The sequence below is a fragment of the Haliotis rufescens genome, unplaced genomic scaffold (assembly GCF_023055435.1).
Source record: "Haliotis rufescens isolate VD_foot unplaced genomic scaffold, xgHalRufe1.0.p SCAF_24, whole genome shotgun sequence".
In the NCBI taxonomy this organism is placed as follows: Eukaryota; Metazoa; Mollusca; class Gastropoda; order Lepetellida; family Haliotidae; genus Haliotis; species Haliotis rufescens.
This window is the reverse complement of record NW_025963935.1, coordinates 1121254-1147577: the sequence shown is the minus strand read 5'-3', so window position 1 is coordinate 1147577 and position 26324 is coordinate 1121254. Positions and strand designations below refer to the sequence as shown.

The following is a 26324-nucleotide window of genomic DNA, read 5'->3' as shown; positions in this document are numbered from 1 at the left end:
GTCGGGAATCGAACCCGGGTCTTCGGCGTGACGAGCGAACGCTTTAACCACTAGGCTACCCGACCGCCCCTGTCCACGTTAAGGATGTCCTAAGGTAGTTTTGTGCAACGGGCGTAACTTTTTGATAAGGTTACCTTAAAGGGGAAGTGTACACGCAAAAATCACTTTCTTTCTTTTTCTAAACAAAACGCAATTTTAGAATTAGTTAGTATCTGTGTTTGAAAATATACGCTCATTTTTTTTCACAGTGAAAGTAGGAAGCTCACAATAGTGTTAAAATGATATGTCGTTATGAGGCCTTCGTTTTACGAGCGAAATAGGCCTGAGTTATCCCCCTTAGATTATGACGTAATTGGTGCCAATTCAACTGGGTCCCTGTCTATTCTCAACGCAAAAGATATCAAGGACCAGTTTGCGGTAAAACAACATGGTCTACGACACACTCCGGCGCAGTGGTGACTCAGCATAACACAATTCTGGCTGGCATCTGAGACGCTAGAATCACAAAACTGTACCTACACCACGTGAAGCGGCTCTAACAAAGCATGATGACGTCATAATGTTTATCAATTGGCACCAATGACGTCATATTGCAAGGGGCATAAGCCATGGTGTTTTTGTTATGGAAATAGAACACTTGGTAAATGTGAAAAATATAAATCGTTTTAATGCAAAAAATATGTTAATTAAATATGATGTTTTTATATTTTTGTCTATGACACTTCTATGTTAACACTTTTAATGTGGAAAAAGTACAAGAAAAATTGGTTCATTTCCGTGTGAACTTGCCCTTTAAGATTAACTTTAGTAACTAAGTTCAACCTTAGTAAAGGTTGTTTTGTACAACGGCAGCCAGCCAGCATAGTACCTCTGCCACAGGCCAGCGCCATGTGACGATTCGTCACATCTTTCACAGTCCATTCCAGATATTGCATATGCTTTTCATCCGTTTCATGTTTGACAAGTCTACACATTTTCATAAACAAATGTCAAAGAATGAATTGAAGAATTGAGAAAGTATGCAAATACGTAAAAATCTACTTGTTTTTGCGTAGTTATCCTATGTTTACATTGGTTGTACGGCTCCAAGTGCTGTCATCGAAGCCCAACGGAGAGCTAGCGACACGGTCACTTTGATGCATAAATATATATTGTCATGCAACTCACTATCGCAGTTGTAGTAGCATATCTATATAGTTATGCAAAACTATATGTAAAGCGCCCCCAAATACTTGCATTAGTCCGTTCTATACTGATTTCTGAAAAAGCGCGTTTGTTTACAAACAAGAGAAAAGTCCGGTCACGTGATATGCAAATTAGCCTGTGGCAGTGGTGTTATGCTGAGTCACCACTGCGACTGAGTGTGGAGTGATCCATGATGACAATGAAACTTGCGCAATGTAGCTCACGTGACTATATTGATTGTTTGGTCTCCTGAGAACCGAGGTGTTTGTGTTGACTTGATCGTGGATGAGTTTCTACATTTTGTGGATAGGAACAACTAGAATATACTCTGTTATACTATGGGAACAGATTCACTTGAAGAAGCACTAGGTCCTGACCTGTACCTCGCTGTCTGACACTACCTGCTTGAGCTCATCAGCTGCCGTGAGTTTATGTTTTCTGTCTGACGCAACTGAGTGTGACGAGGGACTGGGCTACCGTAGGTAAATTAATTAGGACAGCGGATGTTTAATGTATGTTTAAGTATAGGGTGTATACTTTTATATGTTGACCAGGATATCAGATGCAATTAGACTTGACTTGAGGTAAGGGGATTTCAGTTGGGTGAATTGCTTGTTATGTAATGGGCGATCTTTTTCAATTTATCTTCCCTTCACTAACCCGCTAGGAGCGCTGACCCGGACGGTCCAACCTTAAACTGACGGCGCATGTGGTATGCGCGATACGAGCACTACCTGTTACTATGACGCCTATAGACAGTTAACTAGTATAACCTTCATCTCTGTCGGCAAGTCACGCTTGTGTGTGGACAGCATATCTTTTCGCCTAAACAATGATTTATCTATTGCCATGTCCGGAAATAAATGTTCCTTGATTTAATGATACATCATGGATGACCACGACTGATTGTATTGTATAGTTAACATGACCGACCAATGGGAATAACTGGATTAACACTTGAAAAGGTAAGAATTTATGGCTAACCCTTGCCGAAAGCCAGCTGACCCTAATGACCGAAAAGGGGTGTTGGATCGTAAAGACGTGTAAGTTTCCCTAAGACCGAAAAGGGGTGTTGGATCGTAAAGACGTGTAAGTTTCCCTAAGACCGAAAAGGGGTGTTGGATCGTAAAGACGTGTAAGTTTCCCTAAGACCGAAAAGGGGTGTTGGATCGTAAAGACGTGTAAGTTTCCCTAAGACCGAAAAGGGGTGTTGGATCGTAAAGACGTGTAAGTTTCCCTAAGACCGAAAAGGGGTGTTGGATCGTAAAGACGTGTAAGTTTCCCTAAGACCGAAAAGGGGTGTTGGATCGTAACGACGTGTAAGTTTCCCTAAGACCGAAAAGGGGTGTTGGATCGTAAAGACGTGTAAGTTTCCCTAAGACCGAAAAGGGGTGTTGGATCGTAAAGACGTGTAAGTTTCCCTAAGACCGAAAAGGGGTGTTGGATCGTAAAGACGTGTAAGTTTCCCTAAGACCGAAAAGGGGTGTTGGATCGTAAAGACGTGTAAGTTTCCCTAAGACCGAAAAGGGGCGTTGGATCGTAAAGACGTGTAAGTTTCCCTAAGACCGAAAACGGGTGTTGGATCGTAAAGACGTGTAAGTTTCCCTAAGACCTAGAACGGGTGTTTGATCGTAAAGATGTGTAAGTTTCCCTAAGACCGAGAACGGGTGTTTGATTGTAAAGATGTGTAAGTTTCCCTAAGACCGAAAACGGGTGTTGGATCGTGAAGCGAGAGTCACCAGAGCGTGAGGCACGGTAACGGTATAACGAGACAGCGGTGGCACTATAGCGCGGTAATTGAGCGGATGGTAGAGCTCGGGCTGCGCCCGGTAAACTGCATTGTTGCCTCGGTAGGCCTACTGAAAGTGTTAGCCTTGATGTATGAATATGAAAATTAAGTAGATTTTGCATACGTTTCTATAGCATAGTTGTAGCATCGCCGAGCAGGCTACATCATATGCATGCATTTCAGTATGTACAACGGTGAGGCGATACGGTACGCGAAATATGAAGGTCTCATGCGACGTTGCCCGTAGCCTCAATGTTGTGAATATTGACAGCAACACATGTACGAGCGTAAGTATTTGTCAGATATATAACAGAGAGCAATGAGAAATGTTCTCAAGATATTGTAAGAGTAACAGGCACTGTAAAATTACGTCACCAACTAGATTTCATGATACAATGTTCAAAATAAAAGAAATATTCACTGAAATCTGTTTTGATATTTAAGGGTTAATTGGTGCATGTTGTTTACAAGGATTTTATGTATATGAATGGTAGCTGTTTGTTGCCAAATACTACCATGATTATATTTCATTATGATCAATGAAATAAATATATTATTTTGGCCTTTTTTTTATTTTACAAAGTAGAAAAACAAATCAGACACAGAGGACCCTATATATTAGTTAAAATACATATTCAAGAGTATTTGTACCAACTACAATTTTTATAAAATAAAACAATATATTCATACTAATTGCCAATCTCTATAATGTTGATTGTATTAACAATGCAGTGTCTACATCCAGTTTGCATTGACAATAATCATATGATTGTGACACAGATAAAGCTGATTCTAAACTTCATTAGGCCTTGCTTTTTATGTTTACTTGTTCTAAAGCTTTTTATGTTTCCTTGTTCTAAACTGATGTTTCAAATTCCAACATAAACAAATTATTAATGTGTTTTTTTTCTCTTTTCACACCAAAAGATATCTGCATTGCACAATGACTCTTATTATTTTATTTAATATCATGGCACACTTGTGCATGTGTACTAGTATTTGATTACACAGGCATGACTTTTTAGCTGTCATCTGTTTCTGAACTGAATATTATGCTAATAATGATAAGTAACATAAAAAAGGGACTCTGGTTTTCTTTCAAGTTTGGAGAATCAATCAATTCATTGTGAAAACATTTTTAATTTCTTACATAAGTTACTTTGATCTTGATAAGATCAAAATAGATCCAAATTAAATTGAAGAGGATTAAATTATGCAGTCTTATTCATTTCAGCCAGTCTGTCTAAAATCAGGTCCTATTTTTCAGGCAATAATAAATGAATGAAAATTTAAGAAAAAATATGCCTTACTTGAGTGAATCAGTCAATATGCATATTGACTGAAATTTTCAGTCAAAATACATATTGGGCCAGATTATAGACACTGACTGTAACATATGTAAGTATAATCTGTTATATGCAAAAACAAATAACATAAATAAATCCATTTATCTACTTGGGATGACTGTGGGGTTCAATTTGCATTTATTTAACCATCAGAAGATTTGATGATAAACTTTCATATTCATATTTTCATATAAATATACTTTATACTACAGGTGTCTTGAAGTACTGTTGAATGAAAATCAGGATACTTAGATACAGCAGGATAGTTTGTGGGCTTGTATGGGAAAAAAATTGTCAACATTAAAATAAATATGATGTTACTAAAATAAGAAGATAAAACTATGATTTAGATCTTTTTATGCATCATACACATTTTGTGGGGTAGTCAGTATGATTTGTTGTTTGTTGGGGCACATCTCTGTAATTAACTACTATTTTAAGAGCATGAGTATCAGAATTCTGTAAGAAATGATGGATCAATGAATTAACACCTGTGATGACTCAGAGCACTTAATGGTGGGACACATGTTATAAGGGTCAGAATAATATGGGTAAATCTCTTATTTCAAAGAATGATGACTGGTATGTATATTGCAAATGAGTAACTGAGTGCTCAATAGATGCATGGTAGATGTTCATTTGGCCTATTTCTAAAAAAATAATGTAAATTTAAATATTCAGATGCAAATTTAATTTTGATATAAAAAGATACATTTAAAATCAGTTGTTTTATTATTGTGAACGTTATTTCTTTTTAAAATATTTGTAAAGGCACGGATGTATACTTACTATATAGATCATTGGTAAAGGCCTGTCAAAGATGTCTGTGTGCTGCAAATGTTGGCGTATCACTAATTTTATTACATTGAAGTCCATGGTAGTATTTGTTGAGATTTGAATGCTTGAATTGTTGTGGGAAATAACACAAAGGCTGATAAATATAATGAGTTTGCATTATTTCATCGATGCAATATGTTAGCCCAGACTGACTAATGCCTCGCTGTTTTCTGACGTAGAAATTACCGTGGCAATATACCATTTTTCATGACGTTTTTCCCGCTATATTCCAAAGTGACAATTCGTCTTGTAGTTGAAGACTCAACAAATGTTCATATTATAAACTAATAATCACTACAAAATATGTGCTAGTTAAAAATATTCAGTTGTAAACGACTGTTTTTTAAAGAAGGGGCAACAGGATAACTCTTTAGCTTGGCTCCGTCTCTACGTGTCAGTAGTTGTCGCAGCGCGCATTGATCCGGGAACCAGACTGGAAGCGACAGTTTGGACCGTCGCTTATATCATTTCAAAAGGAGAGTTATTGCCCTTTGGAACAAAAAGATCGCCCATTGCATGTAGCCTGCAACCTCGGGGTATCGCGGTACTTGTCATGTACGCTAAACGGAACAAAATGCACTCACTAACCTTTATGTTTATTCGTGTTCTCTGTATCAGATATCATTCATGTTATCAAACAATGCATATTTTACTGATAACAGTTCATTATTTACATTAGTAGCTCCGAGTAAAAGTCGGGCCTCGCGCTCTGTTTGACAAGGGAGAGAACTCCATCGTATCGCGGTACAGAGAAAAGTTGTGTATGCAGGTCCGAATTGGACAAAAAGAGGACATAATTCTACCAACCACTTGGTATGATCATGCCAGACATCAGTGATTTGTCCAGACAAGTGCAAAGACAGCACAAGTAAAATTCTAAATGTGTTATCAGCAATAGGTATTCAATGCATATTTACCGAAAAGTAAGAGAAAAATATTTTTATGAGTCAACATCAAAAAATCAGAAATGATATTTTAAGATTGTTTAAAAAAAATTGGATGACAATAATTTGTCACAAAATGTTAAAATGTTAAAAGTCAACACTAAATATATAAAAAGCACTCCTAGTATGCCCAAAGTATGTACTTATCTTTTGGTTACTAGTGAAGAACGTATTTCTAAGTTTGGCATTATGGCCCTTATGATCTCCCAATAGTTTCTGGGCACAGAGCGGGAAGAATTGTGCGGACTACGTAACTTCCGTTGCCTCATTAGTCGCCATGAATATGCAGATGATCTAGTTCGGGTCGATAGAGAAAGTTTACTTTGGGAACTACGGGTTATATATCGTTGGCCATTGATAGATGGGGGTAAGGCAATATTACAAAAGATGCCAGAAATATGTATCAACGCATTAATAACTCCTAACTTACAGCAGACGGAACATTCCGAGGAAATTGAAATTGTTTACGAAGTGTGCACTTCCTGGTTACTGATTTGCATTAATAGACAGCTGCCAAGAGGCATGTCCCGCGTGAACTATCGGAAATCACAAATGCCCGATACGATGAATGCCGCGGTACCATGGGGTCCGAGTATACAGCTTGTGATCTGATTGATTCAAGTGAGTAGCTTTTTCAGTAAAAGTATCGGCATTCCTACATAGACCCGAGATATACCTTCTCTTTCAGGTATACTGTCCCTTGTCGTCTTTTCCATATTTTAATCACAGTAAATACTTTGCTACTTGCGCTCCAAGTTTGACACAGCTCGAGTACATTCATATACACTAAGTAAAACAAGTTTACATGTCCAATTACCTTTCTTTTAAAAAATAAAACATTCTCTATTAATTATTTATTAATGATGTAGTGATCGTAGGTTTCCGGAGGTCTTCGGAAAGGTTCGAGTAGGTCGTCCCGTGGCTGACTGCGGGAGACCCCAGATTCAGAAGTGTTGTCAGCCATCGTTGTAAGTAAACCAGGTCGAGTACCCAGCTCAATGCAGTATTGCATAATATACTGACTTGACGAACTGACAGCCCTTGTACGTGAGTAGAAAACAAGGTTTGTGAAACCGAGATATCGTTTTCACAACAATGACATAAAATAAAAACCGGGAGTGTAAACCCAGGTTAGAGTAACATTTTGAAATAACGATGCCTGATGTGGATTTGGAGAATCATACGACTTGTGATTATGACTTTGCATATTAATAATGCCACATTGTTGTAATGAATTATTTGTATTGTGGTATTAATACATTCTTCTTAACTGCAGTTAGATTGTTTAGTAAATCCATTTTAATTGTTTGAGTGGTTTTGAGGTAAACACCTTTGCTTCACCATGCCTCTTAACAGCGTTCTTTTTCAACTGATCTTCCCTTAACCACGGACTTGTATAACCGGTTATATAGGTCCGCGCCTTAACTAACCTGCTAGGGACGCTGACAAAGCCGGTACAATCTTAAAACTTATAGCGCATGTTGTACAGACATTAAACCAGTACATCCTTCGCCTTTATCAGTAACGTAAAATGTGGTGTATGGAGAATATATCTTTTCACCTAAACAGTGACATGTCTTATATTGTTTAACATGTTAAAGTAAACCACGTAATGGGTGCGGGTATATGGTGCCGTTTCTGATATCGTGAAGCGAGGCACTGGGTTCTGCTAATTGTTCCCGACAGTTCACATTGTTGACGATTTGCAATCTTGCCGTTAATGCTTGAATATTACACAAGAAAATATTTATATACATCTTTATTTCTTGTTATAAGAAGACTTTTCTCCAAATGCATTTAAAAAGGAACTACCTTTTTCCTGGGGACTATTGTACCCATGTGGGGCATTGTACCCATGTGGAGCAGTGTACCCATGTGGGGCATTGTACCCATGAGGAGCAGTGTACCCATGTGGGGCATTGTACCCATGTGGAGCATTGTACCCATGTGGGGCATTGTACCCATGTGGGCCATTGTACCCATGTGGGGCATTGTACCCATGTTGGGGATTGTACCCATGTGGGGCATTGTACCCATGTGGGGCATTGTACCCATGTGGCGCATTGTACCCATGTGGGGATTGTACCCATGTGGGGCATTGTACCCATGTGGGGCATTGTACCCATGTGGGGTATTGTACCCATGTTGGGGATTGTACCCATGTGGGGCATTGTACCCGTGCGGGGGATTGTAACCGTGCGGAGCATTGTACCGATGCGTAGCATTGTACCCATGTGGGGCATTGTACCCATGTGGAGCATTGTACCCATGTGGGGCATTGTACCCATGTGGGGCATTGTACCCATGTGGGGCATTGTACCCATGTGGAGCATTGTACCCATGTAGGGCATTGTACCCATGTGGGGATTGTACCCATGTGGGGCATTGTACCCATGTGGGGCATTGTACCCATGTGGGGCATTGTACCCATGTGGCACATTTTACCCATGTGGGGCATTGTACCCATGTGGGGCATTGTACCCATGTGGGGCATTGTACCCATGTGGGGCATTGTACCCATGTAGGGCATTGTACCCATTTGAGACATTGTACCCATGTGGGGCATTGTACCCATTTGGGACATTGTACCCATGTGGAGCATTGTACCCATGGGGAGCATTGTACCCATGGGGGGCATTGTACCCATGCGGGGCATTGTACCCATGTAGGGCATTGTACCCATGTGGGGCATTGTACCCATGCAGGGTATTGTACCCATTGGGGGTGTTGTACCCATGCGGGGTATTGTACCCATGCGGGGTGTTGTACCCATGTGGGGCATTGTACCCATGTGTGGCATTGTACCCATGTGGTGCATTGTACCCATGTGGGGCATTGTACCCATTTGGGACATTGTACCCATGTGGGGCATTGTACCCATGTGGGGCATTGTACCCATTTGGGACATTGTACCCATGTGGAGCATTGTACCCATGTGGAGCATTGTACCCATGTGGGGCATTGTACCCATGCGGGGCATTGTACCCATGTAGGGTATTGTACCCATGTGGGGCATTGTACCCCTGTGGAGCATTGTACCCATGTGGGGCATTGTACCCATGTGGGGCATTGTACCCATGTGGGGCATTGTACCCATGTGGGGCATTGTACCCTTGTGGAGCATTGTACCCATGTGGAGCATTGTACCCATGTGGGGCATTGTACCCATGTGGGGCATTGTACCCATGTGGCGCATTGTACCCATGTGGGGCATTGTACCCATGTGGCGCATTTCACCCGTGTGGCGCATTGAACCCATGTGGCGCATTGTACCTATCTGGGGCATTGTACCCATGTGGCGCATTGTACCCATGTGGGGCATTGTACCCATGTGGGGCATTGTACCCATGTGGGGCATTGTACCCATGTGGGGCATTGTACCCATGTGGGGCTTTGTACCCATGTGGGGCATTGTACCCATGTGGCACATTGTACCCATGTGGTGCATTGTACCCATGTGGAGTATTGTACCCATGTGGGGCATTGTACCCATTTGAGACATTGTACCCATGTGGGGCATTGTACCCATGTGGGGCATTGTACCCATTTGGGACATTGTACCCATGTGGAGCATTATACCCATGTGGAGCATTGTACCCATGGGGGGCATTGTACCCATGCGGGGCATTGTACCCATGTAGGGTATTGTACCCATGCGGGGCATTGTACCCATGCGGGGTATTGTACCCATGCGGGGTGTTGTACCCATGCGGGGTATTGTACCCATGTGGGGTATTGTACCCATGTGGGGCATTGTACCCATGTGGTGCATTGTACCCATGTGGAGCATTGTACCCGTGTGGGGCATTGTACCCATTTGGGACATTGTACCCATGTGGGGCATTGTACCCATTTGGGACATTGTACCCATGTGGAGCATTGTACCCATGTGGAGCATTGTACCCATGCGGGGCATTGTACCCATGTAGGGTATTGTACCCATGTGGGGCATTGTACCCATGTGGAGCATTGTACCCATGTGGGGCATTGTACCCATGTGGCGCATTTCACCCATGTGGGGCATTGTACCCATGTGGCGCATTGTACCTACCTGGGGCATTGTACCCATGTGGCGCATTGTACCCATGTGGGGCATTGTACCCATGTGGGGCATTGTACCCATTAGGGGCATTGTACCCATGTGGCGCATTGTACCCATGTGGGGCATTGTACCCATGTAGGGCATTGTACCCATGTGGGGCTTTGTACCCATGTGGAAGATTGTACCCATGCGGGGTATTGTACCCATGTGTGGTATTGTACCCATGTGGGGCATTGTACCCATGTGGGGCATTGTACCCATGTGGAGCATTGTACCCATGTGGAGCATTGTACCCATGTGTGGTATTGTACCAATGTGGGGCATTGTACCCATGCGGGACATTGTACCCATGTGGGGCATTGTACCCATTTGGGGCATTGTACCCATGTGGAGCATTGTACCCATGTGGGGCATTGTACCCATGTGGGGCATTGTACCCATGTGGAGCATTGTACCCATGTGGGGCATTGTACCCATGTGGAGCTTTGTACCCATGTGGGGCATTGTACACATGTGGAGCATTGTACCCATGTGGCGCATTGTACCCATGTGGCGCATTTAACCCATGTGGCGCATTGTACCCATGTGGCGCATTGTACCCATGTGGCGCATTTCACCCATGTGGCGCATTTCACCCATGTCGCGCATTGTACCCATGTGGCGCATTGTACCCATGTGGGGCATTGTACCCCTGTGGAGCATTGTACCCCTGTGGAGCATTGTACCCATGTCGGGAATTGTACCCATGTGGGGAATTGTACCCTTGTGGCGCATTGTACCCATGTGGAGCATTGTACCCATATGGGGTATTGTACCCATTTGGGACATTGTACCCATGTAGAGCATTGTACCCATGTGGGGTATTGTACCCATGTGGGGCATTGTACCCATGTGGCCCATGGTACCCATGTGGGGCATTGTACCCATTTGGGGCATTGTACCCATGTGGGGCAATGTACCCATGTGGGGTATTGTACCCATGTGGAGCATTGTACCCATGCAGGGTATTGTACCCATGTGGGGTATTGTAACCATGTGGGGCATTGTACCCATGTGGGGCATTGTACCCATGCAGGGTATTGTACCCATGTGGGGTATTGTACCCATGTTGGGCATTGTACCCATGTGGGGCATTGTACCCATGTAGGGTATTGTACGCATGTGGGGCATTGTACCCATGTGGGGCATTGTACCCATGTGGGGCATTGTACCCATGTAGGGTATTGTACCAATGTGGGGGATTGTACCCATGTAGGGCATTGTACCAATTTGGGGCATTGTACCCATGTAGGGCATTGTACCCATGTGGGGCATTGTACCCATGTGGCCCATTGTACCCATTTGGCCCATGGTACCCATGTGGGGCATTGTACCCATGTGGGGCATTGTACCCATGTGGGGCATTGTACCCCTGTGTAGCATTGTACCCATGTGGGGCATTGTACCCATGTGGGGCATTGTATCCATGTGGAGCATTGTACCCATGTGGGGCATTGTACCCATGTGGAGCATTGTACCCATGTGGGGCATTGAAGCCAAGTGGGGCATTGTACCCATGTGGCGCATTGTACCCATGTGGGGCATTGTACCCATGTGGGGCATTGTACCCATGTGGAAGATTGTACCCATGCGGGGTATTGTACCCATGTAGGGCATTGTAGCAATGTGTGGCATTGTACCCATGTGGAGGATTGTACCCATGTGGAGCATTGTACCCATGTGGGGCATTGTACCCATTCGGGGCATTGTACCCATGTGGCGCATTGTACCACGGGGGCATTGTACCCATGTGGGGCATTGTACCCATGTAGGGCATTGTGCCAATGTGGGGCATTGTACCCATGTGGAGCATTGTACCCATGTGAGGCATTGTACCCATGTAGGGCATTGTAGCCATGTGGGGCATTGTAGCCATGTAGGGCATTGTACCCATGTGGGGCATTGTACCCATGTGGGGCATTGTATCCATGTGGAGCATTGTACCCATGTGGGGCATTGTACCCATGTGGGGCATTGTACCCATGTGGGGCATTGTACCCATGTGGAGCATTGTACCCATGTGGGGCATTGTACCCATGTGGAGCATTGTACCCATGTGGGGCATTGTACCCATGTGGAGCATTGTATCCATGTGGAGCATTGTACCCATGTGGGGCATTGTACCCATGTGGAGCATTGTACCCATGTGGGGCATTGTACCCATGTGGCGCATTGTACCCATGTGGGGCATTGTACCCATGTGGCGCATTGTACCCATGTGGGGCATTGTACCCATGTGGGGTATTGTACCCATGCGGGGTATTGTACCCATGTGGGGCATTGTACCCATGTGGGTTATTGAACCCATGTGGGGTATTGTACCCATGTGGGGCATTGTACCCATGTGGGGCATTGTACCCATGTGGGGTTTTGTACCCATGTGGAGCATTGTACCCATGTGGAGGTATTGTACCCATGTGGGGCATTGTACCCATGTGGGGTATTGTACCCATGTGGGGTATTGTACCCATGTGGAGCATTGTACCCATGCGGGGTATTGTACCCATGCGGGGCATTGTACCCATGTGGGGCATTGTACCCATGTGGGGCATTGTACCCATGTAGGGCATTGTACCCATGTGGGGCATTGTACCCATGTAGGGCATTGTACCCATGTAGGGTATTGTACCCATGTAGGGTATTGTACCCATGTGGGGCATTGTACCCATGTGGGGCATTGTACCCATGTAGGGTATTGTACCCATGTAGGGCATTGTACCCATGTAGGGCATTGTACCCATGTAGGGTATTGTACCCATGTAGGGTATTGTACCCGTGTGGAGCATTGTACCCATGTGGGGCATTGTACCCATGTAGGGTATTGTACCCATGTGGAGCATTGTACCCATAAGGGGTTAGGTCCGAATCCCCTCAACAGGATGTAACACGTTCTACTTCTTGTAGTCCTGCCAAGGTATGGTGAGATTTGTGAGACGTGTCTCGTACTTCTGCAATTTGGTGAAGACATCTCACATGACAATAGCACAAATAACACATAACCATTTCCCATCAATGAGTGAAGCCTGTCAGCAAAGAAAGAAATATGTAATTTATGGTCTATAATCTGTTTAACTGAAAACTACTATATTGAATTGAAAATCGGTGTTATTAAGAGAATGGATATATATATAAATACATACAAGGTAAATGCCTGACTACATCTGGAAGGGTTAATACAGACATACAAATATATACACGTTAGGTACACAAAGACAGACAAGGTAAATGCCTGACTACATCTGGAAGGGTTAATACAGACGTACAAATATATACACGGTAGGTACACAAAGACAGACAAGGTAAATGCCTGACTACATCTGGAAGGGTTAATACAGACGTACAAATATATACACGGTAGGTACACAATGACAGACAAGGTAAATGACTGACTACATCTGGAAGGGTTAATACAGACGTACAAATATATACACGTTAGGTACACAAAGACAGACTAGGTAAATGCCTGACTACATCTGGAAGGGTTAATACAGACGTACAAATATATACACAGTAGGTACACAAAGATAGACAAGGTAAATGCCTGACTACATCTGGAAGGGTTAATACAGACATACAAATATATACACGGTAGGTACACAAAGACAGACTAGGTAAATGCCTGACTACATCTGGAAGGGTTAATACAGACATACAAATATATACACAGTAGGTACACAAAGACAGACTAGGTAAATGCCTGACTACATCTGGAAGGGTTAATACAGACATACAAATATACACGGTAGGTACACAAAGACAGACAAGGTAAATGACTGACTACATCAGGAAGGGTTAATATAGACGTACAAATATATATACACAGTAGGTACACAAAGACAGACTAGGTAAATGCCTGACTACATCAGGAAGGGTTAATACAGACGTACAAATATATACACAGTAGGTACACAAAGACAGACAAGGTAAATGACTGACTACATCAGGAAGGGTTAATACAGACATACAAATATATACACGGTAGGTACACAAAGATAGACAAGGTAAATGCCTGACTACATCTGGAAGGGTTAATACAGACTTTTAGTCTTTTATCCATTATGTAATCAATCATAAGATCATGATTGTAATATTGCTATTGTTAGCTTCTGTAAATATTTCTTGACAAGTTGCAATGAGGTTTGGACAGTCTGCCAGTGCTCAGCATTAATAAAATGTGTTATGAATTATGGGATATGGTTGTTTGTTTGTTCAGGTAGATAGAACAACTACACCTGAGATGGCCAGTTCAGATGACCTCACAATTGTGTTGCCAACACAGGATGAATCTGAAGACGAGAGGATAGAGGTTATCACCTCAGAAGGTATTCCACAGGCAATCAACTCAGGTCTGTTGGTATTTCTATTTCACAGTTAAATCTGCGTTTAATTACCTAGTTCAACCAAAAAATCATTTTAAAACATAAAGTGACCAAATCACCTGAAATCAACGATTAAGTACTGTACCTTCAAGGCAGATGTGTGGCCCCATTCCATGTATAATTGATTTATGATAGAAAATATAACAGTTGGTGAAGGTAGGTTCAACCACCTTGACAGGTTTGAAGGAAACTAAGAAGTTAGGACACTGATGGAGGTTGCATATGGCACAATATGGTTGCCTACAAAAGTAGAAGATGTTTCACATATTGATATCTCTCACATGTTTGATGCCACCGTCAGCAATGTTGCGGATACATGCATTTCACGGCATCACATATAAACTAGTCGTGTTCAATATTTAAAACAATCAACTTTAATCTCGAAAAAGATTGTTTGTGTTGCTTGTAACTAAGTTATTTTATTCTTAAATACTGTTGACAAATTGAAAATTTCACAACTATTTTTTTAAAACTAACCAGACTGTGATTTCCTGGGTAGAGAGAGAGAGAGAGAGAGACTAGAATTGGGGATCATGAGTCGAGACAAACTGTTGATCATGCCAAATATTCAAAACATGGATTATAAACCCACAGCATAAGCATTCTTAATTGTAATTTTATTTCATTACAAATGAAACGAACAAGGTTGTTTTTGTTTGTAGCTACCCTTGATCTCCGTATAGATGATGCCAAAGAAATATTTGTTGAAACGGAGAGCTTCAGGAATGTGAAAAGGAAACTGAAGGATTTTGGTCATGTCACCATCTGTGGTGCTTCAGGGGAAGGTAAAACTACAGCAGCTCTCGTGCTGGGTTCACAGTACAGACAACAGGGGTACAAACTTGCATTTGTGGACAGAATTGAACAGTTTGACTTGGATAGCTTCTTGAGCTCATCACCAAGAGTATTTCTGATCGTAGATGATATGTTTGGTACTGTTGGATTATCTGCAGATGTTTCACAGCTTACAACAATTCTCAATACACTTTATCAACACTTACAACACTGCAAAAAAGAATCTGAGAAACGAAAGCAGCAACCTAAGAAAGAAAGTAAAAATGAAAGTAAAACGAGTGGAGTTTCTGACCCAAAAGAACATCCCACAAAGGATATTCGTGTTATCTTCACATCCAAGACATATAACTTCCATGCTGGACTTGCCCAGCTGCAGTATGAGAGATTTGCACTGTTCAAGAGTCAAACAGTAATGGATTTAACAACTCAGAAGCAGCACCGGTATACTGAAGCAGAGAAAAAGGCTATATATGAACACCATAGGAATCGACACAGAGAATCTTCTGGTGAAGATTGTGAAGATCTACCTGACTATGAAGACTTGGACACAGATTCAAATACTTTTGGAATTCCTCTTACTTGTAAACTTTTTTTTGAATTTTCATCTTTTACCCGAAATGCAAAGACATTTTTCAAGGAACCTCTACTTTATCTCACGCTAGAACTTCGAAAATTACTGAAATCCAACACTGATCGATCTGCCATATTAATTCTAATGCTACTGTGTGAGGATAAGTTAGATTTGGCCAAGTTGCAAGCAGACGGCAAGGACCAGAAACTGGACATCATGGTCAGAACTGTTTTAGAGTTACGGCCAAAAGCTTCACGTTTAGGAATGCACGAAACGGCAACGACTTTTAGAGGAACATTCTTTACCCGTGGTGATGTTGTTGGATTTGCCCATTCCTCGATATCTGACGCTTGCGCTTGTTCGTTGTTTGACATCAGTCCAACATTTGTGCTGACTCATTGCAGTGACAATTTTATATATGAGCGTGTGCAGCCACAGCCAGTAGAGGAAACCATAATTGATGATCATCTCCACCTGATCTATGTCTCAGAAGCATATCATGACATCCTCACTACACGATTTGCTGAGTCAATAAAGAATGGTCAGTTTTCAAAATCAGTGACACACCCCATTCTCCAACAAGAACAAGTAGCTCTTCAATTACTTGAGAAACTACAACATGATGGATCCATGGACAAATGCTGGGTCCACAAGAGAGAAAAGGAGCATTGCTTTTTGTTTTGGGCAGTTCTTGGACATAATAACAATTTTGTCTTTGAAATAGAAAACATAACCCGAGAAGAATTGACACAAGCAGAGATCAGTGAAGCAATGTTAGGTTGTGTGTTAAAAAATAACCTGACCGCATTAAAGTGGCTTTTCTCCAGAAGTGAAAGTCCAGACATTGGTATTAACAGTTTGCTTTGGCTGGCAGCTGCAACTGGGAGTTCGGAAGTACTTGTTTATCTAATAGAAAATGGTGCCAATGTATCAAGTACTGATGCAGACAAGAGAACCATCATACACCTAGCATGCATGGCAGGACATGCGAAGACACTAACGGTATTAAAAGAACACGACATCAAACACTTTAATGATGAGTTGAAGGATAAAGTGATGAACTCTACAGATAATGAAGGCAGGACTCCTCTTATGGTTGCAGCACTCACAGGATCTAATGATTGCTATCAGGTATTGCAATCAATATCAAACAAGAAAACCAAAGACTACAATGGAGATGACATAGTTCAGCTAGCCTGTATGGGTGGCAACGAGGCTATAGTACAACATCTTGTGTCCTCTTCAAATACATGTATCAATACTAGAGGGTGGATATATGGGTGGACTCCCGTAATGATGGCAGCCTTCAAAGGACAGCAAAGTGTGTTTGACCTCCTAGTATCTAAAGATGCTGACCTGACACAGGTGGACAAAAACGGCAATGGTTTACTTTATGTTGCCTGTTGTGGCGGTAACACGGCCATAGTACAATATCTTGTGTCCTCTTCAAATACATGTATCAATACTAGAGGACAGTATGGGAGGACTCCTGTAATGATGGCAGCCTTCAACGGACACCAAAGTGTGTTTGACCTCCTTGTATCTAAAAATGCTGACCTGACACTGGTGAACAACAACGGTGATAGTTTACTTCATCTTGCCTGTTATGGTGGTAACACTGCCATAGTACAATATCTTGTGTCCCCTTCAAATGTCAATACTAGAGGACAGAACGGGTGGACTCCTGTAATGATAGCAGCCGTCAAAGGACATCAAAGTGTGTTTGACCTCCTGGTATCTAAACATGCTGACCTGACACTGGTGGACAACAACGGTGATAGTTTACTTCATCTTGCCTGTTATGGTGGTAACACTGCCATAGTACAATATCTTGTGTCCCCTTCAAATGTCAATACTAGAGGACAAAACGGGTTGACTCCTGTAATGATGGCAGCCTTCAAAGGACATCAAAGTATGTTTTACCTCCTGGTATCTAAAAATGCTGACCTGACACTGGTGGACAACAACGGTGATAGTTTACTTCATAATGCCTGTTTTGGTGGTAACACCGCCATAGTACAATATCTTGTGTCCCCTTCAAATGTCAATACTAGAGGACAAAACGGGTTGACTCCTGTAATGATGGCAGCTGCCAAAGGACATCAAAGTATGTTTGACCTCCTGGTATCTAAAGATGCTGACCTGACACTGGTGGATAAAGACAGCAATGGTTTACTTCATCTTGCCTGTTATGGTGGTGACACCGCCATAGTACAATATGTTGTGTCCCCTTCAAATGTCAATACCAGAGGACAGAACGGGTGGACTTCTGTAATGATGGCAGCCTTCAAAGGACACCAAAGTGTGTTTGACCTCCTGATATCTAAAGATGCTGACCTGACACTGGTGGACAACAACGGTGATAGTTTACTTCTGATTGCCTGCAAAGGCGGTGACACCGCCATAGTACAATATGTTGTGTCTCCTTCAAATGTCAATACGAGAGGACAGAACGGATGGACTCCTGTAATGATTGCAGCCGTCAAAGGACATCAAAGTGTGTTTGACCTCCTAGTATCTAAAGATGCTGACCTGACACTGGTTGACAACAACGGTGATAGTTTACTTCATAATTCCTGTTTTGGTGGTAACAACGCCATAGTACAATATCTTGTGTCTCCTTCAAATGTCAATACCAGAGGACAGAACGGATGGACTCCTGTAATGATGGCAGCCGTCAAAGGACATCAAAGTGTGTTTGACCTCCTGATATCTAAAGATGCTGACCTGACACTGGTAGACAACGACGTTGATAGTTTACTTCATCTTGCCTGTTATGGTGGTGACACCGCCATAGTACAATATCTTGTGTCCCCTTCAAATGTCAATACTAGAGGACAGTGTGGGTGGACTCCTGTAATGATGGCAGCCTTCAAAGGACATCAAAGTATGTTTGACCTCCTGGTATCTAAAAATGCTGACCTGACACTGGTGGACAACACCGGTGATAGTTTACTTCTCAATGCCTGTTTTGGTGGTAACACTGCCATAGTACAATATCTTGTGTCCCCTTCAAATGTCAATACTAGAGGACAGTATGGGTGGACTCCTGTAATGATGGCAGCCTTCAAAGGACACCAAAGTGTGTTTGACCTCCTGGTATCTAAACATGCTGACCTGACACTGGTGGACAACAACGGTGATAGTTTACTTCATATTGCCTGCAATGGCGGTGACACCGCCATAGTACAATATCTTGTGTCCCTTTCAAATGTCAATACTAGAGGACAGAATGGGAGGACTCCTGTAATGATGGCAGCCTCCAAAGGACACCAAAGTGTGTTTGAACTCCTGATATCTAAAGATGCTGACCTGACACTGGTAGACAACAATGGCAATAGTTTACTTCATCTTGCCTGCAATGGCGGAAACACGGCCATAGTACAATATCTTGTGTCCCCATCAAATATCAATACTAGAGGACAGAACGAGTGGACTCCTGTAATGATGGCAGCCATGAAAAGACATCAAATTGTGTTTGACCTCCTTGTATCTAAAAATGCTGACCTGACACTGGTGGACAAAGACGGTGATAGTTTACTTCATATTGCCTGCAATGACGGTGACACCGCCATAGTACAATATCTTGTTTCCCCATCAAATATCAATACTAGAGGACAGTATGGGAGGACTCCTGTGATGATGGCAGCCTTCAAAGGACACCAAAGTATGTTTGACCTCCTGGTATCTAAAGATGCTGACCTGACACTGATGGACAAAGACGGTGATAGTTTACTTCATAATGCCTGTTTTGGTGGTAACACCGCCATAGTACAGTATCTTGTTTCCCCTTCAAATGTCAAAACTAGAGGACAGTATGGGTGGACTCCTGTAATGATGGCAGCCGTCAAAGGACATCAAAGTGTGTTTGACCTCCTGGTATCTAAACATGCTGACCTGACACTGGCGGACAACAACGGTGATAGTTTACTTCATCTTGCCTGCAATGGCGGTGACACTGCCATAGTACAATATCTTGTTTCCCCATCAAATATCAATACTAGAGGACAGTATGGGAGGACTCCTGTGATGCTGGCAGCCTTCAAAGGACACCAAAGTATGTTTGACCTCCTGGTATCTAAACATGCTGACCTGACACTGGTGGACAAAGACGGTGATAGTTTACTTCATAATGCCTGTTTTGGTGGTAACACTGCCATAGTACAAAATCTTGTTTCCCCATCAAATATCAATACTAGAGGACAGTATGGGTGGACTCCTGTAATGCTGGCAGCCTTCAAAGGACACCAAAGTGTGTTTGACCTCCTGATATCTAAACATGCTGACCTGACACTGGTGGACAAAGACGGCAATGGTGTACTTCATCTTGCCTGTTATGGTGGTAACACCGCCATAGTACAATATCTTGTGTCCCCTTCAAATGTCAATACTAGAGGACAGTATGGGAGGACTCCTGTAATGAAGGCAGCCTCCAAAGGACACCAAAGTGTGTTTGACCTCCTGATATCTAAAGATGCTGACCTGACACTGGTGGACAACAACGGTGATAGTTTACTTCATATTGCCTGCCATGTCGGTGACACCGCCATAGTACAATATCTTGTGTCCCTTTCAAATGTCAATACTACAGGACAGTATGGGAGGACTCCTGTAATGATGGCAGCCTCCAAAGGACACCAAAGTGTGTTTGACCTCCTGATATCTAAAGATGCTGACCTGACACTGGTGGACAAAGACGGCAATGGTTTATTTCATCTTGCCTGTTATGGTGGTAACACCGCCATAGTACAATACCTTGTGTCCCCTTCAAATGTCAATACTAGAGGACAGAACGGGTGGACTCCTGTAATGATGGCAGCCTTCAAAGGATATCAAAGTGTGTTTGACCTCCTGGTATCTAAACATGCTGACCTGACACTGGTGGACAAAGACGGTGATAGTTTACTTCATCTTGCCTGCAAAGGCGGTGACACCGCCATAGTACAATATCTTGTGTCCCCTTCAAATATCAATACTAGAGGACGGAACGGGTGGACTCCTGTAATGATGGCATGCATCAAAGGACATCAAAGTGTGTTTGACCTCCTAGTATCTAAAGATGCTGACCTGACACTGGTGGACAACAACGGTGATAGTTTACTTCATGATGCCTGTTTTGGTGGTAACACCGCCATAGTACAATATGTTGTGTCCCCTTCAAATGTCAATACTAGAGGACAGTATGGGTGGACTCCTGTAATGCTGGCAGCCTTCAATGGACATCAAAGTGTGTTTGACCTCCTAGTATCTAAAGATGCTGACCTGACACTGGTAGACAACGACGTTGATAGTTTACTTCATCTTGCCTGCTATGGTGGTAACACCGCCATAGTACAGTATGTTGTGTCCCCTTCAAATGTCAATACTAGAGGACAGAACGGGTGGACTCCTGTAATGATGGCAGCCTTCAAAGGACACCAAAGTGTGTTTGACCTCCTAGTATCTAAAAATGCTGACCTGACACTGGTGGACAAAGACGGCAATGGTTTACTTCATCTTGCCTGTTGTGGTGGTAACACCGCCATAGTACAATATTTGTGTCCCTTTCAAATATCAATACTAGAGGACAGTATGGGTGGACTCCTGTAATGCTGGCAGCCTTCAATGGATATCAAAGTGTGTTTGACCTCCTGGTATCTAAAAATGCTGACCTGACACTGGTGGACAACAACGGTGATAGTTTACTTCATAATGCCTGTTTTGGTGGTAACACCGCCATAGTACAATATGTTGTGTCCCCTTCAAATGTCAATACTAGAGGACAGTATGGGTGGACTCCTGTAATGCTGGCAGCCTTCAATGGACATCAAAGTGTGTTTGACCTCCTAGTATCTAAAGATGCTGACCTGACACTGGTAGACAACGACGTTGATAGTTTACTTCATCTTGCCTGCTATGGTGGTAACACTGCCATAGTACAATATCTTGTGTCCCCTTCAAATGTCAATACTAGAGGACAGAACGGGTGGACTCCTGTAATGATGGCAGCCTTCAATGGACATCAAAGTGTGTTTGACCTCCTAGTATCTAAAAATGCTGACCTGACACACTGGATAGCAATGATAATAGTTTACTGGATAATACCTTTAGTCAGATCAAGACAGCGATAGTATAACAACAGCGTCCCCTGCGTTCATTGTTAAATCGATTTAGGTATTTCTTGTATAATGTGAGAGTTTGCTGACACGTAAGCATCGAACATTGGGGTCTCTAATCTGCTGTTTACAATCACCAGTGTGTTTGTTGACACGTAAGCATCGAACATTGGGGTCTCTAATCTGCTGTTTGTTTACAGTGACTCCATCTTTTCATTCCAAACATCTCCTAACATACACCACATCTTTGCTGCGTCATAAGAGTGGCGTCATTTATATGTCATTGTCAGTTACACTGAAGAGCTGTCATGAGGCATAATTGTTTTATGGACACAATGTTGTTATAACTTTTGATGACTTCATGTGTTTCTTAAAAGTCACTAATTTACACGTAGGGGGGTTTGTGAACACATGAATACCCCGGGTAATACAAATAAATCTTCATAAAGTTGAGTAGTATTGAATTACATGTACACGTTTTCGTCGGTGCAAAATATAAGGAAAAATGTGCATGTGCTTTAAAAGTGTGAGTGAGTGAGTTTGGTTTTACGCCGTTTTTAGCAATATTCCAGCAATATCACGGCGGGGGACACCAGAAATGGCTTTAAAAGAGACTGGATTTAAAGTAAATATATGTATTCTTCATTCAGTCTTTACGCTCACTACCCTGGTACAATATTGTAACATTCCTGAGGCGTAATGTCGCGTATTGCTTGTATATGATAATGTGAACTGTTACAGGTCAATCCAAATGCGTAGGTCAAGGTCATTATTGTCAAGGTCATCAAAAACGGAATATTCATTGTTTATATATTTCCATGTCACTGTATGTTAGTATTTTTTAGTTGTTCAACCTTGGTCCTCTATGGAATTACAATTGGTTGAATAGAGTGAGTGAGTTGGGTTTAACGCCGCTTTTAACAGTATTCCAGTTATATGCCGCTTTTAACAGTATTCCAGTTATATCGCGGCCTGTCAGCTTAATGTGGGAGGAAAGCCCGAATCGATGCAGGTCTCAGACGTTTACCACTTCTGTGAAACCCACGAGCACGGGTATGGTGCTGACAAACCTAGAAACATAATCGGGGCGAACCGGGATTCGAACCCACAATCATAGGTTTATGGCGTGCCCAAGGGACGCAACTCTGCACAGCGAATCGCGGCGCCTTAGACGACTGGGCCACCCATGCCCCCGGTTGTATAGAATAAGAGGGAGATTAGGTGTGGATGTAATACTACAAAATGTAATATAACTGTTTATAAATAATGGTAAATTCATTCTCTTTTGGTCTGGCTTTTATTGTATCATCATTTCAGATGTCTTTAAAGAAGTTATTTTTTCACATTTTCATGCGTGTGTGTCTTGTGTGTATATCCAGGCAATAATGCAATGTCTCACACAAAGAAACGTGAAAACACTTTATGAATGCCTCATTACACTGTTTCTGGATTTATTTTACTGCTTATCATTATGGTGAGTGAGTGAGTGAGTTGGGTTTAACGCCGCTTTTAACAGTATTCCAGTTATATTGTAACAGTGCTAAAATTGCTATATTTTATTCAACTTTTTGTGAAATTCGCCTTCAATTCATAAGTTGTCGGTTAACCATTTAAGACCTGTTGGTACATACTAGCGATAAGAAATTGCATCTAGCACTTCAGATTTACGCCGCCACGATCAGGTCGGCGGGCGAGGCTTTAATTACATGTTGAATAACAACTGGTAGTGGTCAGCGCGTTCGGCACTTACCAGTGTACCGTTATCAGCTATTTAGCGTCAACTGACCAAACTAGAAAATTGAAAACGCGAAACCAAACACAAGCTGAGTGATTCTATCGGCATTTATAATAACTTTCCAAACTGACCGTGGGCTTTGGCTATTAACAGACCAAACCCATCATACAAAATTGTATAACATGTCCAGTCTTTATTAGTCCAAAGTCTAAAATTTCAAACTGGACATGCTCGTGTAGACTTGCCTTCAGATTAACAAAGGAGGTCTCAGGTATAAATATAGGGGGAAATCGACTGTTAGTCATTCCTGCTTTGCCTGAGAACTTCTCTCTGTTTGTCTTTGAAGGTAAGTCACTTTTACTTGTTACTTTGGCATTTAGGTTGAACTTTGCTTAAAATTGTCTTTTAAAATTGTCTTTAATTTTGTATGAATATCTTGCTTGAACAATGAACTTATACTCTATGTATTCGAAATGCCGTGCGAATCTAAGCTGCATATTATTCAAGTTTTACTGATACAAATTAACTACAGTACTTTATATGCGTGCGTCGCATGTAGAAATATTACTATTCCACAATCAGTGTTCGTTTCCCACATGTTTATTTATCGGGTTAAAACTACTAGGCAAATACATTTGTAATTAGTAATCACAGGTGTCGTGGATGCTTCATAATTATCATGTTTTAATGTGAATAGCGTGCATTATAATAATGTATGAATTATTTGTCCATGTATCGGTAGGACCACCATTCATATGTGTGTCGTGTTTTTTACCTTATTGTATGCTGTATCGTTAGTAGAGTGGTTTTATAATGCAACAACGTTAAATGCGTCAATATGCATTAACATGATCCAGTTACTCGATATAATTTACGTTATGTATATTTGTTTGCGTTCTTATGCCTGATAAATACGGTTCAAGAATATAACTTATATCCGATGTTCATGCATCAAATATATTCTTTATATACAAAACCAGATCAGTGCAAGTACAGCAAAGTATATTATTCTTATCTGTAGCCCAAAATATATTTCTCATAAGGTAACTACTTTGTGAGGGCATATCACTAGACTACAATACTTGAACGTAACTTTTTGTTCTAGATAAATGCACGCAAATTAAGCAATGCCTGATAAATTTATGTTTTCCAATTTATGCATATTACTTCCATTCGGTAAGATGAATGGACGCTGTATAGAATATCTCAGATACTATTCTTTTAGCATAATTTGGACGCTACAGATAACGTAGTTGTTTTATGTTGTAGAATAGTTATAATGAAACAGGCTTCCTATAGCAGTATTTATATTCATTTCTAAATTACAGTTCACGAGCAATTTCTCTGTTTTCACAAAACATTCACAATAGAACATACGTTCACTAATAATCAGTTTTTAATTCATATATATTTCAAGTTTCAAATACGGTATTTATTCATGTGTGATTTGTATAAGCTCGGCCCGCATAGCACGGCATGCACGGGCGGCACCGCTCATTGTTATATAACGGCACACTCGCCAGCGCTCGGCAGTGACGTCACGTACCGTATTTAACCATGTTGCGCATAGCTGTTATCTGAATTTAGTATAATGTATTCAGTCATTGAATGCAGGTCCCATTATTATTTACCGTATTAAATCTTGTGTTCACTATTTAACTCTGGAGTGTACACCTGAATCAGCTATAGTTCATGACGACACATGTACCGTATTTAATGTAAAATAAGTTATCAGACATGTCTTTGTTCAAGAAAGGTGTTGTTATAATCTTTCATATGAAGGCTTTTGTAAACATTGTTCAGATGTTATTTATGAGCACCTTAAATATATAGACCAAACATTATGAGTCATTATCAATGAGTAATTTAATGTGAATTGATTATAATGTCGGCATTATATCAAATGTTTACTGCTATAATATAAATGAATATCCAATGAGTTGAGCTTACACTTTACACTTTGTTATTATTTTACAAATGGTGTTTTAATTATAAATGTGTTACGTAATCTTTTGCAATGTTATATTAGGCTGTAACTTGAATGGGTACTGATACGTCTCTGAAGTTAAGGCATTGTTCTCAAAGTGAGATCACATAACAAGCAATTGTTTATTAACTCATGCCTATTATATAACAAAGAATATCTTAACAGTTTTGGTATCACTGCTTAATTATTTGTCTGATTATGTCTATATGCTTGATGATGAAGGAGATTGTCTGACTATGTCTATATGCTTGATGATGATGGAGATTGTCTGACTATGTCTATATGTTTGATGATGATGAAGGAGATTGTCTGACTATGTCTATATGCTTGATGATGATGAAAACATTTAATAAAGAATTCCTGCTTTGCCTGAGAACTTCTCTCTGTTTGTCTTTGAAGGTGTGTTGATCCCGTGGCTAATTCCCCGAAAGCATTCTAGGTTTTGATCAGTTTTAGTGTAAAAACTAACTCTGTTTCAATATCATGGCGTGCCAGCTTAATGTGGGAGGAAAGCCCCAGGTGATACAGGTCTCAGACGTTTACCACTTCGGTGAAACCCACGAGCACGGGTGTTGTGCTG

At 41.7% G+C, this 26324-nt stretch overlaps 1 protein-coding gene and 1 long non-coding RNA gene across 10 annotated transcripts; both read left to right on the top strand.

Annotated features, from left to right (window-relative positions):
• Positions 1-1412: 1412 nt before the first annotated feature.
• On the top strand, positions 1413-26120 carry LOC124126822. Of its 9 annotated transcripts, XM_048401925.1 has the most exons (5): positions 1732-1769; positions 6980-7069; positions 14396-14528; positions 15224-18078; positions 18274-26120. In XM_048401925.1, the coding sequence occupies exons 3-5, from the start codon at positions 14420-14422 to the stop codon at positions 21514-21516; spliced, it is 6207 nt and encodes a 2068-aa protein (XP_048257882.1). In that variant the 5' UTR covers positions 1732-1769; positions 6980-7069; positions 14396-14419; the 3' UTR covers positions 21517-26120. The 9 variants fall into 9 exon arrangements, with proteins under 9 accessions (XP_048257884.1, XP_048257879.1, XP_048257882.1 ...); XM_048401927.1 differs by lacking the exons at positions 1732-1769; positions 6980-7069 and adding an exon at positions 1413-1608 and having other exon boundaries at positions 14400-14528; XM_048401922.1 differs by lacking the exons at positions 1732-1769; positions 6980-7069 and adding an exon at positions 1413-1608.
• LOC125383561 lies at positions 12904-13861 on the top strand. The gene is made up of 2 exons (XR_007222809.1): positions 12904-13325; positions 13716-13861. It is a non-coding gene; the product is annotated as an uncharacterized LOC125383561 (long non-coding RNA).
• Positions 26121-26324: the final 204 nt, after the last annotated feature.

Coding starts and splice junctions, on each gene's coding strand:
- LOC124126822 (XM_048401920.1), top strand. CDS start 2,121: ATGGGAATAACTGGATTAACACTTGAAAAG. Junction 14,529..15,223: donor TCCACAGGCAATCAACTCAG/GTCTGTTGGTAT, acceptor TTTTGTTTGTAG/CTACCCTTGATCTCCGTATA. Junction 18,079..18,273: donor AAGATGCTGACCTGACACTG/GTGGATAAAGAC, acceptor GACCTGACACTG/GTGGACAACAACGGTGATAG.